At 40.1% G+C, this 19,051-nt stretch overlaps 1 protein-coding gene across 6 annotated transcripts; it reads right to left on the bottom strand.

The window, feature by feature from the left end:
* Positions 1-5,780: 5,780 nt before the first annotated feature.
* On the bottom strand, positions 5,781-18,812 carry scn3b (sodium channel, voltage-gated, type III, beta). 6 transcript variants are annotated; one of them, XM_069534401.1, is made up of 6 exons: positions 17,208-17,620; positions 14,161-14,333; positions 13,820-14,042; positions 10,761-10,899; positions 7,326-7,391; positions 5,781-6,754 (listed from the first exon to the last, which is right to left on the bottom strand). In XM_069534401.1, the coding sequence occupies exons 1-5, from the start codon at positions 17,368-17,370 to the stop codon at positions 7,328-7,330; spliced, it is 762 nt and encodes a 253-aa protein (XP_069390502.1). In that variant the 5' UTR covers positions 17,371-17,620; the 3' UTR covers positions 5,781-6,754; positions 7,326-7,327. The 6 variants fall into 6 exon arrangements, with proteins under 6 accessions (XP_069390502.1, XP_069390501.1, XP_019943581.1 ...); XM_069534400.1 differs by having other exon boundaries at positions 7,307-7,391; positions 17,208-17,610; XM_020088022.2 differs by having other exon boundaries at positions 7,307-7,391; positions 16,677-17,350.
* Between the last annotated feature and the right edge of the window lie 239 nt (positions 18,813-19,051).

The following is a 19,051-nucleotide window of genomic DNA, read 5'->3' as shown; positions in this document are numbered from 1 at the left end:
AAGAGGATACACGCGCTCACCTCTGCCGGATACGCTTGAAGTCTTAATCAAAGTGCACAGGAGGAGCTGCAAAGTATGTAAATAATACTTCCTCGCAGGGAATTATCTGAAATTTTCTAGAATTTACTGGTGTGAACATATTCCCATTTCCTGTGCACCCTATGTTAATTGATCCCAGAGGATTTGTGAAGAGGAGTTTTGACTTTAGTACCTTTACAGCCTTGGGATTTATCATCGAAATAAGAGTTCACCACCTTCCATGGGAAGAGCAGCTGTTATATCTCACTACCTGTCTATAAAGTCATCCTCTTAAGATTGAACCTTCTGGCATGAGAGGGTATGGAGGAATTTTATGACGTTTAAATCCAAAGGGATGTAGAAACCCCTTAAAAACAACTAAGGGCAAGTTCCTTTTGTTGAGAGGATTCAGCATTACATCTTTTATTTCCTGCTGTTCCTGCTTTAATCTTTTGAGCAATGAATACAGTCTTCAGAGGTGAGACCGAAGGCTATCTGATTATTCTTTCAAAGCGTTTTTAATGTTTAAACAGACGAGCCAAAAGGCAGTTTCCCAAGTTGTTTTAACACATCTGGATGTAAGTATCATGTAATAAAAGGAAATTCTGAACTCTTGTCTCATATTGATCATTTGATTTTAAACCCACAGTATCATTGATGTTCAACAAACTCAAATGAATAGATCATGCCGATTTTTATGGAGACTTTACATTTCTGTTTATCATTTGTAAGGATCGCCCTTGAAGAGTGCATTTACAACCACAGGGCTAGAATAAGATTTATCAGACATGGTGGGGCTCTATAACTAGTAGTGTCAAGAAGGGTATCAGACAACTCCTGCCTTGGGTGAAGCACAAAAGTAATAAAGCAGCAGGATTCATCAGAGTCTAGAGATGTTTTAAAACCTTGCCTTTTTCCCTTATCAACTTCTCACTACATATCATAATCTGCAGAAATCCACAGGGCGGATTTCCCCCGGCTTCACCTCTGTATAATCAGGTTAGACTGTGATTCATTTTCAGGGCCTCTCCTCCCAGGAAAAAAAAATATTGCAGTTATTAGACCTATAGCGACATGCAATAAATTTCCACCCAATCGACTGAACAGTTGTTGATTGATCGTATGAAAAATCCTGCGTCTCAGGCACAGTTACAGTTGAATTCATCCAAGCTGGAATGTAATGTTCTGCTTTGTGTCACTTTGCGTGGGGGAGCCTCAGGTGTGGCAAAACACAGAGCAGTGATTTAGCACTTCTCTGGCAGCCAGGTGTTCATTTTACTAACAATAGAGCGGCGACGTCACTGTGCCACGGGCCAGCTCCATCCTCTCATCGCAAATTAGAAAAACACGGCCCAGTCGCTGCCTCGCTCGCCGAGTCTGACTTGTAAATGGTGTTTTTATTTAAGGCCGTCCTCTTTGTCTCGCTAATCAAAGATGCCTCTTGTTTGAAATGCGGCTGAATGAAATGAAGGATGGGATGATGGATGTGGAGAGGCGGCCGGTGGGGAGGAAAGGTTAAGGTATACAGTGGAAGGGGTTCCTGTTTAATTCATGGATTCAATTCTGATTAGGTGTTTTAAACAGATGGTGTTGTGGATATGCTATCTCCTCCTTTCAGTATCAGTCCTCAGTGACGAAGCTTATCGTGTGATGACTAACAAACCCGAGGCTCAGGTTCAATGAGAGGTTTGAAAAAATTGTAGCAGATAAAGGAGACGTTCAATATCAGAAACAATATAAGTCTAAAGCTGCTGATACCTGTGTTCTCTAACATGCGACGTTGGTGAGCAGATGTTTGGCAGCCTCTAATCCATTTGTATGAAATATTGAAGCTGACAGTGTGGCAACAGTCTTTCATATGGTTTATGGACGGCACCTTACAGGGCTAATGCTGTTGTGTCTGCACTGGATTGAATCAAATAGACAAACACCAGCTTTGTAATTATGAAACATAGGAGAAATACCAGATTAGAGAAGGCATGGCAGGTTTAAGGAATATTGCTCGACAAATATCACACATCTCTGAGGAATGACGAGAAGACTAAGGATATAATCCACTGCTGGAGACAGGCGGAGAGACGGCAGAAACACCCAGCTGCCCACTTCTGTTATAAAAAAGGATCTTTGATGGATTACAGGACAGTAAATGAATATTCCAGAGAAGATAAGATGCTCATTCAGTAGTCAGGAGCAGCTCTCTGTGTGTAAGGCACAGCACTACCTCTTTGCTCTGCTTTTATGCAAAAGACACCACATGGGGGACGACAACTCCATAATAGTAGAGCTTGATATAATTATACACACACTAAGGAATAATTCACAGGGACTTTTCACCCTGTCCGAAGTCACATTACACCAAACTTAGGTGGAGAGGTGCTCTGGAGGTGCTCCAGAGTTGTTCAGATGCAATTTGACAGTTGACAAAGACACTTTAAACACGTTGTGTTGTGTTGTGCAAGCAGTTTTATCTTCCGTGAAAAGTAATGACTTTGAATTTATATACTGTGAACAATCATACATCAAGTACAAAAATGTCTGCATGACCTCATTGTAATTACTATAACCGTTACTACTATCAGATAACAAGATAATAAAGTTAATTTGGAGTCTAAATTGAAGGCATACTTTTAATATTGTTGGAAAAAACACAAATTCTGGGCAGCAAGGTGGTTGCTGGTTAAAATCCCAGTTCGACAGGGATCATTGTGTGTGGAGTTTGTATGTTCTCCCCATGTTTGTGTTAGTTTTCTCTGGGTAAAGTTAGGTTAATTGGAGACTCTGAATTGACTGGTTGTAAATGTGATTGTGAGTGGTTGTGGCGACCTGTCCAGGGTGAAGCCATTCCTCCCCCCCTATGTCAGCTGGAATTGGCTGCTACTCCCCCTGCGACCCAGTATACTTATATAAAACCTGGGCACTAAAACTCTCTCTTATCAAATGATTGATACAGAGATATAGAGAGAGACACTAATGTTCCTCTGTTTAGATAATAATATAAGGCCCACATAAGCATGCAGCTTCTTTGGATGATAAAAATCCTTGACTGTGAATAGCAATCACTGATGTTTAATTTGATGTATCTGCAGATACATCTGTGCTAAAACAATAGGATAAGGTGTAATGATCTGTTATATTTCTCCATCTATTCATCCGTTATCGATACAGCTTATCCTTTAAGCATCAGGGAGAAACAGGAGCCAATCCCAGATGACATTGGGTGTAAAGCAGGGTACATCCAGGACAGGTTGACAGCAAATCACAGGGCTGACATATAGACAACCATTCCCACTCACATCTACAGGCAATTTAAAGTCTCCAATCTGAATGGACTGTGGGAGGAAGTAGAAAACTCACAGATACAGGACCTCCTTGTTGTTACATTTCAAAACTTTTTAAATAAGAGACATTGTTTTCTCTGTCCCGGCCTTTTATTTCAAATGGTAATTCTTACTATTGATGATTTTTTATTGACACAGCCTTATCAGGAGAACTTCTTCTGGCTTTAACTTTATCTTAGGTCCGAGAATCTGGATTCCAGTTTTATTTATATCTGCTAAAAGAGATATTGTTTGCAGTCCAAAAACAAATCTTTCATTTCTTCTTGGCTGGATCTCTATAATGAAGATGAAACTTGCTGAATCCAGAAATTGAATATATATAAATAAAATGCACTGCAGAGTCAACACCTGTTCCCTGGCCAGAAGTACACCGCTTGAAATGTGTGAAGATTTGTGGGCTGCCCATTGTTATCTCAGAAGGGCTTCTCTGGAAGAAATTATTCAATTTCTGAGTGCAGTCATCTTTAACAGCTAAAAGAAATGGAATATGGCAGGGATGAGAATTTTAGAGGAAACATGGTCTTAGCTCTGGCTTGGTCTGGTGTGACTTTAGGGACTGTACCAACACAGAAAAACAAATTTCATGGGTAACAGGTATTCTAGTCAGAGAGGCAAAACCAAAGCATACAAATCACTCACTTTGAAATGTATCAATATGTTCCCTTCTATCATAACACATTAATGCTAAAACAGATAGAAATCGGCTGCAGCAAAGTGACTATGGATCTGTAATCAATAAACTGTGTTTCCGGTTGACTGCAACGTCTGCCAGCAGAGAGCAGGCTGCATCGATGCTCGCAGCACAGCTGTGCGTTTCTGAACAGGACACATCCAAAAAGAGATGGGATCAATAAATCACGATTATTAATATCTGTTTGTTATCAAACATCTTAGTCATCAGAAATTACCAATCAAACTACAGCAGGCTTATTCTAGGTGTAAGTTTATTTTAAAGAAGAGAGAACAAACAGCCTGATGTTCATAACTCCTCTGTAATTACATGTCAACGTTTGATGACATAATAAGATTTACACTAGGGGGAGACAAAGTCCCTTTATTGACAGACACGTTTTGTGTTGTCCAGATTAATGATTTATGGTTTTATTTTATGACACCAAATTGCTGCAACACTTGTGGTCAGTCTTAGGCAACATCTTCAGGCAACACCACATGAACAGACCATTAGGTGGGAGAAGGACATCAATGCTGCATGTACAGAGCGCTTTGTACATTGAGCTGCTTGAATCCCTTTGTCACCGGTGATACTTGATTTGATTAGCAATTCCCATTTCGGTGCAAAGACAACAGTGTTCGTAGTCACATCTCGTCCGTGTTGCTGGCATTGCCACAGTCGGGGCATGGCAGTTTAATTGAAATGTATTTTAGTTAAATGTGGGCCATATTACTGGGTTGCCTCCTCAGGGAGGAACTGTGTAAGAATGAAGGTGGAAGAGGGAGAGACACTGGGAGGCAGGTAGCAGGAGGAGTGAGGGATTGGAATTGCACTTTCACAATGCATCTCAAAGCCATAATGCCGTATTGTTGCAGAGTTTATGGGATGTGTTGCACAATCAATAACCAATTTAGGTGAACTTGATGGATGGATAAAGGGTTTGCGTTTAACGTTACCTATTTGCCATTTAGACAATATACCTGACCTTGGTCGGCTTGTGGTGGCATCTGTTCTGTTCTGGGATAGTCTATCTTTCTCTTGGAGCAAAGCATGCTGGGTGACAGCTTCCTTATTTATTAATTTTATTTATGTGCATATTAAGTAATGAAAACCCTACATTTCTAATGGCTGTGCATAAGCGTGTGTCAACTATTGCACAGTAATGTCCTCAACTATGCGGTCTGCCTGGCTACAGGCATGCCTATGTTGCCATAACAACAGCTGCTGCTATATCTGTCACTGCTGTGGGTCACGGCAAACTAAAAGAGCAACATACATCACGTCCCCCTATAACTGCCAGTCTTTTCCCCCATCCTTCCTCTTCACTCCCACATTTTACCTCCACAACCTTTTCTGACCTCGCTCATCCGGACCAGCTGTGATCTCAGTGAATTCAACTCACTGCACTGTCCTGCATCTCAGCTCCATGAAGACTAGCAATCAAAACACACGATACAAGTCTACATCAAGAGAAAAAAAAGGTTCCTCCTTTCGGCTCCTACCCAGCACTGTTAATGAGAGCTGGAAAACATGACAGCTGCTCATTGTGGTTTGTTTAGAGTCCACATCTTTCCTTTCGACACCGCCATGCAGAGAGAAAATGAGAAGTCAATATTGCATTTTCCTTTGAAAAAAAAATTACCTTTCCGGTAATGGTCTCAACGTGGACTCATTGTGCAAATTCTATAGGATCCCTGCAATAACACTGTAACAAGACGTTTTCAGGAGGAAAAAAGGAGCTTCAGCCTGGATAATGGAATGCATTGTATTTAATAGTTCAAAAGCAGCTCACTCACACAGGAAATGTTTTATCTGTAACAGACAATGAACAGCACTAAATGATTGAATCACTACATATATACATTTCTACAGTTTCGCACTATCGAAATAGGCACACACTGGTTCTCAATAGCAATGTTACTTCATCAGCAACAGTCAAAGCCCAGAGGAGTTTAGAGTAACTGTGTGCAGTAAGGCTCAACTCACTGAATATACTTTGATGTTACATGCATTAAAGATTTGCACGGAGGAGAGTATAGAAGGGACCTCTAGCTGAACTCAGATTAGCTGAACTGGTGACTTGATATGGTTTTGCAAGTTATGAATGTTTCCAAAACACAAACACTATAAGAGGAAGAAATGCAGATCCAGTCAATATAAAATCTATGCAAACCATTTTCCTTAAAAAGACATTGAAAAAAGATATCGGCCGGTACAAATACAACTGTGGCTCATAAATCTCAGTATGGTCTAGAAAATTGTAATAAAACAAAATGAACCAGGCAAACAGCACAGTCAGTAAAACGGCAGATTCTTTCCTCAGATTGTATATATATATATATTACAATAGGTTGTATATCACATAGGCAACACTCACTACTAAGACATTGTGTAGTAACTCTATGCACTGGCCGGTCTGAATAAAGCATGGTTGGTATTTTTCTGATTTGATGTGCAGGACACTGACAGTTTGTTCTGTGACCTGCTGCATTTATGCTTTCAGATGTCTGCATGAAGGAAAAAAAGAAAAATAAAAGATGGGAGGAAAAGGAGGTGAAAATCAGGCTCTCCACAAGACACAGCCGATACAAAGGGGAGGTAGGGTTTGCGGGATTCCCTCGGCCGTCTGCGAGTAATGACACCTTCATAGAGGCAGGGACTGGGTCGTGAAGTCTATTCTTGTTTCTGTCTCTTGACGATGGAGACGAGAGTGATTGGTCAGTACCTGAAAAGAGAAGAGAACATGTTGTACACGGAATGATTTAAATGCTTAATAACCAGTGTTGTATGTGTGTTATATTAAACAATATACAAATTCCACACCATCTAAGGATTATGATAGCTCAGGATTCCTATTTCGTAAACATGCAAATGGCATACATGTTAGATTTAGATTCACTTTCACTATGCAGAGCAGAGCAAGAGGAGACTGTTTATCAGTTGAATTTCTATATATTACTTATGTCATGCTCATATTAACAGTTTACCTGAAATACTTCAAACTATACCACTTTTCACACAAGACATAAATTCTTTCTCATGGCTAATCATTGATAATGGGGAGGTTGCATACATGAGTGCAAATGGAGGACGGAAAATGACAGGAGTGACAGTCGCTATTGAAGAGAACGCACAATACGAGACAGAAAAGGTGCTGAAGCGACAGGACTCCAACACTTTGACAATTATGATAAAAGGTACAAACGATGAGTTGAAAGAGAGCGGGATGGTTTCACTGGCTGGGATTTGGTTGTGAAAAGAGTTACATGTAAAATACCGTGTCACTGATAACCAACTTTTATTCGGTAACAGGAGCAGCCGCATTGTCTTTCTGCTCAGAGGGAACGGCTAGGTAGTTGGTCCTGCAGGCAGATCAGTAGAAAAACAGAGGAGAGTCTAAGAACTGGTTGTAGGAATCACTCTTGTTACCTCGCACCACAGATTAGAGCTGGTCGAAGTTTGAACAACATTCACTCCAGTGGAGCGTGACTGAATTTCTAGTTTTTTGGGCGGTGAAGCTTTAATATCCACTCAAATACATGAATGTTTATTTTAAGGCTAAAACCATGGACTGTAAATAAAAATGTACGACACGTCTGCTTCAAAAGAGTGTAGCCAAATCATCTTGAGCAGCCCCAGGTGGCTGGCTGCATTATAGGTCATGAACATTTCCTCCTCCTTGTTAATGCATGTGACATGGACCAAGCTAAAAAACTGTTTTCTCAAATATGGTTTCTGTCATGGTAGGTAGGTATTATCACAGTTTGGTTTCAATTGGTTATCTGATGTTCTAAAAGAACGAGGTGAAACTTCATGATTGACAGCTGAGACTGACTCGTGATTGGCCAAGCGTGTGTGTGGTCACTCCACGATCACTACTGCACTGCCTTTGGCTCTAAATGACGTCAAAAGCACAATGAATGAAGTTCATCTCCCATGTTTTAGGATATTTTGGCTTTGTTTTTGTACAATTTGAGGAAGCTGAGACATATCATCCATCTTTATATACAGTCTATTGATAAGACCATCACTGTAATGTGACATGTGGAGATCTACTGAATATAACAGTAATATGTCATGTTGTTCAAAAACCACAGTGCCTTTGCTAAATATATAGTTCATTCATTGGAGCTGCATAGAAACAGTAACAGAGTGAACAGTCTTTTGTGACTGTCAGCAAATTTAAAATCCAGCCTCATTTTGTCGCTCTGACAAATGATCACTTTAGCTTCTACATTCCATCTTTTCCTGCAGTAACGAAAAATACGAGCTGGGCCACTAATGCATCACAAATTGTAACCTGAAAAAGTTCTTGATGTGGTATAAATCCATTAAGCCCCGGTAGCTAAGAAGTTGACCACAGGGCAGCCTCTTTGACTGGGTGTAGCTCCTCCCTGACGGATGCATTGTTGTCCTACAGCTCAATAATGGCTGTGAGGCGGCCACAACGCATCAACTCTTTTAACTGCATGAAATAAAGTTTACAGACTGATACACATTCGATCATTGGTTCTTGACTTAATGTGCCGCCATTATCTGCACATGGATCAATAAACTTTACCCAAATGCTGAGGGTGAAGTGGAATGTAATCTCCATCTTAAAAGAACATTAGTCGACAGCAGCCTAATGGCCTGAATGTGCCATTAAATGTTACACACAACTGTACATTTCATTCCATGATCATTTTTGACCCACTTCAGCTTTGACATTCAACAAAATGCATGAATAAATATTCTACATTGTGCAATCCTATGTTTTTCATTATTTAATGTTATTGTACATTATTATCCATAAAAGTGAAGTTATCAAACATATTTTTACAATTATGCAGATAAGACATGTAATATACAGCTTGTTATGTCTCGTCAATTATGTTAAGTTTATTCATGTTCATGTTTAAAGTTCTGTCATGCCTGTGTTTAGTCCATGTTTATTCATGTGTGTTTTCAGCAAGTTAAACTTCACTCATGTCTAGTCTCGTCGTGCACTTCCTGTTTTATTTTGTACTCACCTTTTCCCTCTCGTTTCAGACCCTGACTTCCTCCCTTTGTGTGATTTTTCCCGCCTTGGTGATCGTCTTCCCCGCCCCTGATTGGTTTCACCTGTTTCCCCCTTCCTCATGTATAAATAGTCCTCGTCTCCCTTTGTCCTGTGCCAGTTCGTCTTGTTTGTTCCATGAGAGTTTATGAGAGTTTCGTTTGCCTTTTCAAGTTTATGATCTTTTGTTTGATTCGCAGTTTTGCAAGTGTTTTGTTTTGTTACTTTTTGATCCTCCAAGAGAGCGCTTTCTGTTTGTGCACTTTGACTAAAAATAAACCTTTGTTATATTCACTGCAGAGTCGTGCATTTGAGTCCACCAGCATTCGTGTCTGAGGTTGTTACACAGCTAAATATAATCTAGAAGAATAGGTGTTCAATTAACACTTATCATTGTAAATCTTGCATTCTTCAGTTATAGTTGATTCAGGTGTTATTTAAGGCAGCATTATTATTACTACTACTAACATAGTAGCATATTCTGTAAAGTCATTTGAAAGTTATATTCAATTAATGACCATAAGTAACTAAGCAGCAAATCTGCATATTTTATTTTTTATTTTTTTGATTGAAAAATCCACGGTTTCTGAGGACATATTTTGGCTCATAGTTTTACCGGTTTATATTTATATTGTACATTGATTTGTGTTATTTTGTTCTGTGATGTTTGATTCTACACATTTTCACACAATTTCAGTTTCCTGTAAAGAACTTAACAATGGAGTATTTAATTGGTACAATATACTTCCCACTTCAATCATTCCAATTGGTTGCTATGACCCAGAGTCACCGGGCATGATTCAACATATATGGTCAATACAGTTTCGAATGAACACATTTTCTAGAATTAGTGGGAAACGTTGGTTTCCCTGGTAAAAAACACAGTAAACAGAAACCCCTTACTATTGCAGAGTATCTTAAGGTTGTTGTGCTTTGTTGCTTAGCATTCTGCCCACTGTATAATTACTATTCTGAACACATACACAGTATTAGAAATCCCATGGTCGGGGCTTCATGTGTCACTGCAAGAGTCTGACTTAGAATCAGGATTAATAGTCTGCAAAGATACAATAACTCCATCAGCACATGTTGCAGTGTGTTATCAGTGATTGTTCTGTTAGGGGACACCAATTGCCTGATCAGAAGTTGTCCACCTGGATAGGCCTGGTCAACACCATGACAATCCGGTGGGAGCTGACTCTACAGATGCCCTCTGGTCTTTGTCAGCTCTGAGAAGGTGACGCAAAAAGACTGTTTCTGAGGGAGCTGCAAATCTACTGATGGAAAAAATGGTTTGTTTGGAAAAAGGAGCAGTCAGCAGTGCTGAGAATTATTCAGGCCTGTCAGAAGGTGTGAGTAAAAAGACAGATTACTGTTGCAGGGGGGTTACAAACCGATATGGTGTAGACTCAATTACCTCTCTGTATGTCTTCCTGTTCATTTACCTGCCTGACTCTTTCCTCCTACTCTCTGTCCTGCTCTCTTCTCGGTCGCCTCCTAAATCTGTCTTGCCCACATATTTCTGAGATTTAAATGACTTAATTAATAATCACAAATGCATTTTGAGGAAAGAAAAACTTGCATGTATTTTAAGGTGCCAACAAAGGGTCTGCTTTTGGGACACTGTTTTTATTTCGGCAACTCAAACTTCTCTGTGATTGAGTTTGTTTGCACGTTGCTGTTCGAGACTCACGCTGTGTCCTGCGCCTGCTCATCAGAGTTGGAGATCTTCCTGTAGCAGTAGACCATTTCTACCAGCAGCCACAGGGTCAGGAACACCAGCAGCACATACATCATGATCTCAGAGTAGAGCGCCGCGGCCTCGTTACTGGCTGTGGAGAGCAAACAGCAATAACATGTATTATTCAATATGCATCTTTCCTCTGAATGGTTTTTGTTGTTGTTTAATGGAGCAGGGGATAATTATTTATTCATGGGTTTAAGGAGGTCATGCTAATCATGTTCATTTATGTGCAACACTGCTGACCCACAATAAACTCATTCATAACAGACAATAAGGCAACATTTCTACATCATTTTGCTGAATGGAAAGTCCAACTCATTATGAAGTTTTTATGATGCAGCTGAAGTTCAAGCAAAGTCATGTTTCCAGGTGAACTTCCTGTTGTTGGGTATATTTAAAAAATGATGCACAAACTTTGTTGCATACAGAACATTATGGCCATACCTGTGTTGCAACAACAGTAGAGCCTTCACTGAGTTAAAAGTGCCCTGTGGAGTTTTTTGTGAACATAAACTAAAGTTATGTTTTAGTTCAGTGTTTCTTACCAGCATTCACTAAAATGGCGGAGACAGTTGTTTCAGATATTTAGTTTACTTCCATCTTTACTTATGAGTCGTCTTTACTGCTGCATGGGTACATATTTCATAATGTTGTGTTGTGAGTCAATCAGCAGAGAAACTACTTGTACATGTCCATCCATTTGCCACTTGTAAAACCAATGCTCGATAGCAAGACTACGACTAGAACTCCACAAAGTACCTTTAAATATAAAAGAAGAGGAAAATGCGAGGTACAGTGGTTCTCAGGGCAAAGATGTTAAGTTTATGTAAATTATTACCTCATGTTTTAGATCATTAGGTATGTATACAAGGACAAGGCTAATAACATTCTAACTAATTCATTAAGTTATATTATTGGATTTTAATTGAAGTTTCAAGTTTTATTAAGTTCGTCTTAAATTAATACTCATAAGCCTGCTGAAGCTGTTCTGCTTGCTGTAAACCGTCCTCCTGCTCATACTTTTCAACAAGCTTCCAAGCAGTTGAGGGAGCAAATTACAGTCCTTGTTCTGTGCAAATATTCCACAGTTAAGTTAATATGAAGCTCCAGCAGTCAGGAGCTCATTAAAGTCACAACCTTATAAAACCTCCTCTTTAGACAATGTTTCATGAGAAAGAATAAATGAAATGTTACGCAGAAAGAGGACTGTGGATTTCTCTTAATGCCCAGTATGAACAAGACAATTTATTACAGCATTGCAAATCAGTTTTAACATGAACATATGAGCATGTGACTATTGTTTACAACCACATTTGGTTCTGGTTTGCTTCTGTGCAATAATATTTTTCATTTTAATGTCATTATGAGCCACTGTGAACCACACTACCGATGAGTGTGGACCAAATATCACAGAGCCTGCTCACGGCTTTCACTGATTTGATTCTGCAGCCTCTGCAAATAGAGCCTATTAGTGTAAGATAATCCCTTAGGTGGGAAAAGCAAAGATATGTTTGTCGTGAACAAATCCATTTCAATTCTATGGGCAAAATTACCGTAACATGATACCCAGGCTATAATGTACAATACACTGGCTGCACAGGCTCTGTGAAATTTGATGCCACTGTTGTATGAGATGTAGTATAGGCTTTTATTTAGAGTATGTCTTAAAGGAATTAAACACACTAAATTTTGCAGACTTTGGAGGATCCAAACTAGCATGTTTTTTCCTCTAAATCTGAAACAAACCCTGTTTTGTATAGGACTCTGATAATGAACTACCTCTTGCAAGCAGATATAGATGTTACATAAAGAAATGGGAAGAGTTAAGTTCATCCAAATATACATGTTGTATTGTATATTCGATCAAGATGGAATATCACACATTCAGCAAGCCAAGCATTCAGGAAGCAGAATACATTACCCCTCTTAATAGATAGCAAAGTAGCTGGTTTGAATTAATCCCTTCACTGATAACAGAAGAAAGCGCTGATGGACAATAAGGCAGACAAAACAAGACACAATTATTTCCGCGTCATCACAGAGGGGAGAAGGAGAGTGGTGTTGTGAGTGGCTGTGTGGCGTGATGCATCTGTGTGATTGCATCTGTGTGAAAGTAGTGAGCTAGAAATAAAGGATAAAATACAAAAAGACAAAAGGCATTCTGAGGAACGCTTTAGACAACATCACAGGAGGGGCGGCACAAGGAGAACACCAGGTACACAGAAGTCAACACAGTGCACAGAGTAGTGTTTCCATCATTAGAGATTTTAAAGGAACACATCTGTCTCTATAGATTAAAGTTTGTGCAGCTGGATCATCATCTTCAACATAATAGCTGCTCCACTCTGTGTTAATACGTGCAAAACTGCAATGAAAGTATCAGTTATTATGTCCTGCATCAGCAAAACAAGCTGTTCTTCATGATTCTTGTATTTGTTTTAATGAATTATTTGTTGTGCTGATTCTCCTGTTCTCAGGTCTCTTTTGAAAAAGAGCTAAAAATCTAAACGAGACCCCCTGTTTAGATAGAGATTAAATAAAACTAAATACATCAGTTCTGTTGACGTTGTAAAGCAGGAAAAAGATTTTGCACAGACTCTACTGGCTTTATAAGAGCTTGTGTTTATATTAAGGCTGGATATGAATTATACATTTCCTTTGGGGCAATGAAAACTTTTACATCTTTAAAATGTTGAAATAAAACTACTTTGTTTTGCAGTAGACTATGTTATTGCAAAAGCATCTTCATAACACTTCAAGTGTCAGATTTGAGCTGTGGTGTGATCTCTGGATGACTGTCTATTTCTGGTAACCTCACCGGTGGCATGCCACAGCCTGTGAAGCACTTAGCACTTCTAGGTCTGTATGACCATGTGTGTGCATCTCTGTAATATCCCTGCTTAAGTGATTGGTGTCATCACAGTCACTGAACACTGAGCTGTGCTAATATGGAAACCAAGCATTTGATTAAACCTTAGCACAGAATAAAAGAAAAAAAAGAGCCACACCTTTCTCTTTCACCTTCAGCGTGATGTTCTTCACGACATACACGGAGTGAGTGAAGTAGTCGAAATCACGAACCACATGGCACTCATAGATACCACTGTCATTGTAAGTGACATTATGGATTTCAATGGAGACCTCTTGCAAGTCGTAGCTCCCGTTCCAGGTAAGACGGCCCTTAAATGGTCCGTCCAGTTGTGATGGCACATCTTTCTCATACTTATATATCTAGGACAGAGGAAAAACAAGCATGTATGGAGGAAATATACAAACAGTTGATGACTCACTAGTATGAAGACTCACACATACATGTTATACCCTGTGCAATAATGTCAAAGTAACTTACATGAGTTTTTGGGATGTCTTTTTCATTTGTTGGCATGTAGTACCAATCCACACGTGTCTTTGCTTTGATCTCCTCCCTCTTCATACAGAAGATGCAGGTCAACATCATGGATTTCCCAAGGACGGCTTCTGTCGCCGAGGGCACATCGACACATACTGGCTGGCCTAGGTGGACTGGAGGAGCATAGAGGTGTCGCACACAATTAGAGCAGTTAAAATGTTTGTGTTTAAAGTCTGTACCCACTCCCAAATGTGTTTTCCTCTAGAAAGACATTAGAAAGACATTTATCTGAAATGAAATGCTCACTTTAAGTCCCTGTTTAAGATGAATAAGTACATAATGATTTGTGACACTTTTCATTGAAGAAGTAGACATCATTGATAGATTTTTTAAAAACTATTAAGTAGATAAGCTCGTAAAGAAAGTTATTATTTAAAGCAGGGTATTTTTAGGTCTTAAAACATGTTTGGATGGGATATTTAAGTGGCATATTTCAGTAACTTTCCTCCGTCATTTGTCAGCTACCTGGGATAAAACAGAATTTTTCTGGACTTGGCATCTCTGCCTGCTTCTTATTTGGATTTGCCTTATCTGATTACTTAATTGTAATATCTGACCCTTGGTCCTTCCCATGCATCTGTACTGTACTCTACTGTTTGTTACTGATCTAATTTGGCTTACAGCCACAAACAGCACAGTCAGTGACACAACTTTCCGTCTTTACCACACACACACACGCACACACAGACAGACAGACTGACAGTAATAATAAGCTGGCCCACTCTTTCTTATTGAGGTCATCAGCTCCTGCGTGTTGAATACAAAGTTGAACCAGAAAGCAGCAGGTGTTAAAAAGACACATATTGAATTATACAGCTCTGTGAACACTGGGGAGACTTGAGTCACAACACTGATAACAAATCCCAGCTCATCCAGGCCAGTGAGCACTAATGATGGCCTGTGCCCATTAGTTTCAGCTTGCAGAGGGTGGAGTGAATGGAGGGACTGTGGGTGATGGGAACAATGCCTTGTTGTCCACAAGGTACTGTGGTCCAGAATTGATTGATAAGTCTCATAAATGCATTAAGAGTCAGAATAATTTAAGGGAGGCCGAGGATTATACACACAGATGGATTTCATGTGAAGTGAGGCAGTGAGCTCAGCCAGCACGTCACATGGATGACTTTGTGAGACTGTTGCAACGTGGGTCCAGTGCTCTTATATAATGACCCAAAGTCGCCCCCTGGGCAGACAGTGACAACATCGATTCCATCTCATCTCATCTTTTTTTTCCTTCTCTGTACTGAGGGCCAATGCAAACACATGGAGCAAGGGCAGAGAGGAAGCTGAACCTTGGTGTCCTCTTTTCAATGGTTTCACTTAAATGCTGTTGACAAGGCCCATCTGTGCATGTAAGTAACACTGACATGGGCCATGCAGAATTCACAATGTCAAACAAATAACTGCAATAAAAAATGTCCATCTGCAATTTCAATTTCATGTATGTGCAATACTGTTACACTCTGTCTACACTTTATATATTACTTTCTAGTCTTTGTAGTTCCTTGTGTTTATACTGTACTTTTCTTGTATTACTTTTACAGTTATTCTATTTCACTCTCTTCTTTTTGCTTCAGTAACCAGTGGCAGATCTTGGATTTTTCTAAATCAGGGGCCATAGGTGGGCCACATTTTACACAGAGGGGGCCGACTATTTTCCAAAGAATCATGCCTGATCCAGTAAACTGCACATTTCCTTATTTACTGTTAAACAACACTGTGTAACTTTAGAAAATATACATTCTTAACAAATTGTTAATAGTCTTAATTCATTCTCAGGCATGAACTCTGGAGTAATGTCGAAACAATTGGGTCTGTACTTTCTCTGAAAAACTTCAGAAAACACCTTTCACCTGAACAATGCAACAGGAGATTTGCCGCTCAGATGTGTTCACAACAACATAGAAATCTCCAGAGCGTTAAGGTTGGTGCAGCAGAGACATGTTTTTGTTTACTGCACATCAACACCAGCGTTGGCCCTTATGACCAAAAGTTCTCTTGACAATTTTGTTAGTGTCTGCTACATGTGTGGGTCCACTTTTTCCTCCTGTGAGCCGTCACATGTTAGAAACGTCATTAACATGCCCATGCGGTGAATCTCGCTCACAGTGAATTCCAGAGAGTCTCCGGTCATGCTCTCACCTTGACTCACTGGGACATTATCCAGAGTTTTAATTGGCTGCTGGCAGGAAAAACCCTGGAGAATGGAGGCTCGCACTTGGAAATTTGCATTTTCACATCCAGAGTTCAGTTCATGTCTGAAAGCTGTTTAACTAGTGTATTTAAAAAAAGAAGAAAAAAAAGACTACTGACAAGACAAGGGCTCCTGAGGGAGCCAATAACATTTAAGCTGGGGCAAGTGCCCCCTGGGCCCTGCCCCTGGATCCACCCCTGGCTGTAACATGGTAAATCTTTATTTAAACTTTTTTCAACATCTCTCTTACAGTCATACTCACCAACTAAGAGCAAAAGTACCAAAGTGTGCAGCTGAACTCTGGGTCGAGTTACCATATTAGGCTGCTGGTGCACAGGTCCTCTCTGGTTCTTTCTGTGGAAGTTGTGTTCAGGAGTTTTCAGGATGTGACTTCAGAACCACGGACAGCGCCTCTCCTTGGCAGATGCGCGCGGGTGGAAAAATCCAAACAACAAAAAAACAGGAAGTCAAAGTACAACGTGTAAAAAAAAAAAGGCTTTTAACGCAACGGGGGAATTTAAATCCTCCGCCAAGCAACCGGCTCGTATTTCATCACCCACCTAGAAACAACTAAACTCCATTGCTCCCTCCACTCGGTGAAATAAACAAGTCCGTGGTGAGGTGTGATGCAACAGCTCCTTGGCCCACAGGTGCTGTCATTCAGACACACGCACACTCACACACACGAGGGGAGAGATGATGATGATGAAGAGGATGATGAAGAGGAACCTGTGGATTCTCGAGAGCCGATTCAGTCACTCACAGAAGCAGATGTGGAGTCGTGTTCACTCACAGAGCAGCAGGAACACTGATGGTACTCCTCCGCTCATAGAATCACACCCCTGACAGTCTGGAGTCTGTTTCCTGGATTCAAGATGACTGATGACTTCTCTCCCGGCCGAGGATCCCTGCCTTTGTTTCCCAGCAGTCACAGGAGCGCAGGTTGTGATGCGCATGCGTGAGTCACTCCCTCTGACTCCACTCTGACCACATCAGTGTCGTTTAGGCCCGAGCAGCATCATCGTGCGTTTCATTTGCTTGTGCACTGCAGGCTGACGAGCTGAACAAACAACACACAGCGTCGTGTTACAGCCTCATGTGCAGGAGCCTGCATCAGCAGGAGCCTGATGCAAACCAGGGTTTTTTAAGGTTATTGCATTTAGAAGTCTTTCAGATGTGTTGCATAACATTCTTTAGCAGCTGCTAGCAGAGCTGTCATGTTTTAAACATCAGCAATTCTTTACTTCTAAAGTCTTTGCTGTGTCCTCTTAGTAAAAAACAGAGACAGAGGCAGGGATTCAGTCTGGCTGCAGGAAATAGAGGCAGGCAGGATGCACACTGACCCCTGTAATTAAGCATATCCACGTGTGCAGACAGAAAAGCACAGTCATTTTTTTTCCATTAAGATCCATGAATATTTTCTGAGAAATCAACAAAAACAAATATTATAAAAGTCCTTATCTTACAAATTTGGAGAGATTGAAAAAAAAAAATAAATCCTGGACCTGCCCCCTTATCTAGATTCACACCCAAAATGTCATGGTATCTTCTTTGGATCATGCCCCACCAACCCCTTCCAACATTTCATAGAAATCTATTGGGTTTGTGTGATCCTAAACAAACAGATGAAAACATAAGGTAACAATTCACAGCCTCGATCTAATGCTGAGCACATACAGAGTTGAATCTATAGCTCTGGCTTCCTGCAGCTGATAAAACAGAGTGCAGGACACGAGCCACTAATCTAATGATCTTCCATCCTCTGGAGTTCGGACTTCAGGCAGAGACCTTTTCTTCAGTGTTCTATATTTGGGTTCAAACACTTGCATACTACATTACTGCCCTCCAGCAACTGCCGCCTCCCTTTTCTCTTTTTGTTCCTTATTATTTGGTCATTTAAGATATAAACGATAAATAAACTGATACAGGTGGTAAAAAAATAATTCCTCATCCTCAACCTGTGCCAAAGAGAAGTGGAATTTTATAAATTTTTTATCTTTCATTTCTGTAATCTCTAGTGGAAGCTGTTAGAGGATAAGGACACAATAAAATGGTTTTACAACCTCAATTTGCCATTTTTTCATTCCCTTTCTTTTCCTGGTCCGATAGACCAGCAGTACATCCAGTATATCAATAGGCTTGCACTGACAAGTGCTTTCTTAGGAAGTGGGATATCTGTTGCCTGATCTCCTCTGTATGAAAAAGGTTGTGCTACTTCACATATCACTGATTATAAGGTAAAACACTTTAATCAGTTTGATTTGTAGAAAGCAAATCTATGAATTTTTAAAACATTATGAACATACAGTCATGATCTCAATCAGTATGACTATAATTATTTACGCATACTAACCAAGACATGGTGTTTCTGTTTCTCTCTGCACGTCAGAAAATACTTTTTCATTTGTCATGGTTTTTCTCGCTCTGAACGTTTCTGAGACAACCGCCAAAAAAGCAGGATGTGCTGTGACATTTGCTGTTGTTATGCCAACTCTGAAAGAACAGAGAAATAACTGATTAATGCAAATCTGTGATATGGTCTCCTCGACCGAATTAATCTCACTGTGACATCACAGCATCCTACAGCTATGGTATCTGGAGTCATAAGAGGATTTATCCCAATGAGAAGAGTCCACG

This window comes from Paralichthys olivaceus, chromosome 11 (assembly GCF_024713975.1).
Source record: "Paralichthys olivaceus isolate ysfri-2021 chromosome 11, ASM2471397v2, whole genome shotgun sequence".
NCBI classification, from domain to species: Eukaryota; Metazoa; Chordata; class Actinopteri; order Pleuronectiformes; family Paralichthyidae; genus Paralichthys; species Paralichthys olivaceus.
Note: the sequence above shows the minus strand (reverse complement) of the source record. Positions and strands in the feature narration are given on the sequence as shown.

What these genes read in the sequence shown, in the direction of transcription:
- scn3b (XM_069534401.1), bottom strand. Translation starts at nt 17,370, where the DNA reads ATGCGCATCACAACCTGCGCTCCTGTGACTGCTGGGAAACAAAGGCAG. An exon ending in AAGACATCCCAAAAACTCAT is followed by an intron (nt 14,043 to 14,160) that starts GTAAGTTACTTT and finishes CCTCTGTCCTAG; the next exon opens with ATATATAAGTATGAGAAAGA. An exon ending in GAGCAGGCGCAGGACACAGC is followed by an intron (nt 7,392 to 10,760) that starts GTGAGTCTCGAA and finishes ATCTGCCTGCAG; the next exon opens with GACCAACTACCTAGCCGTTC.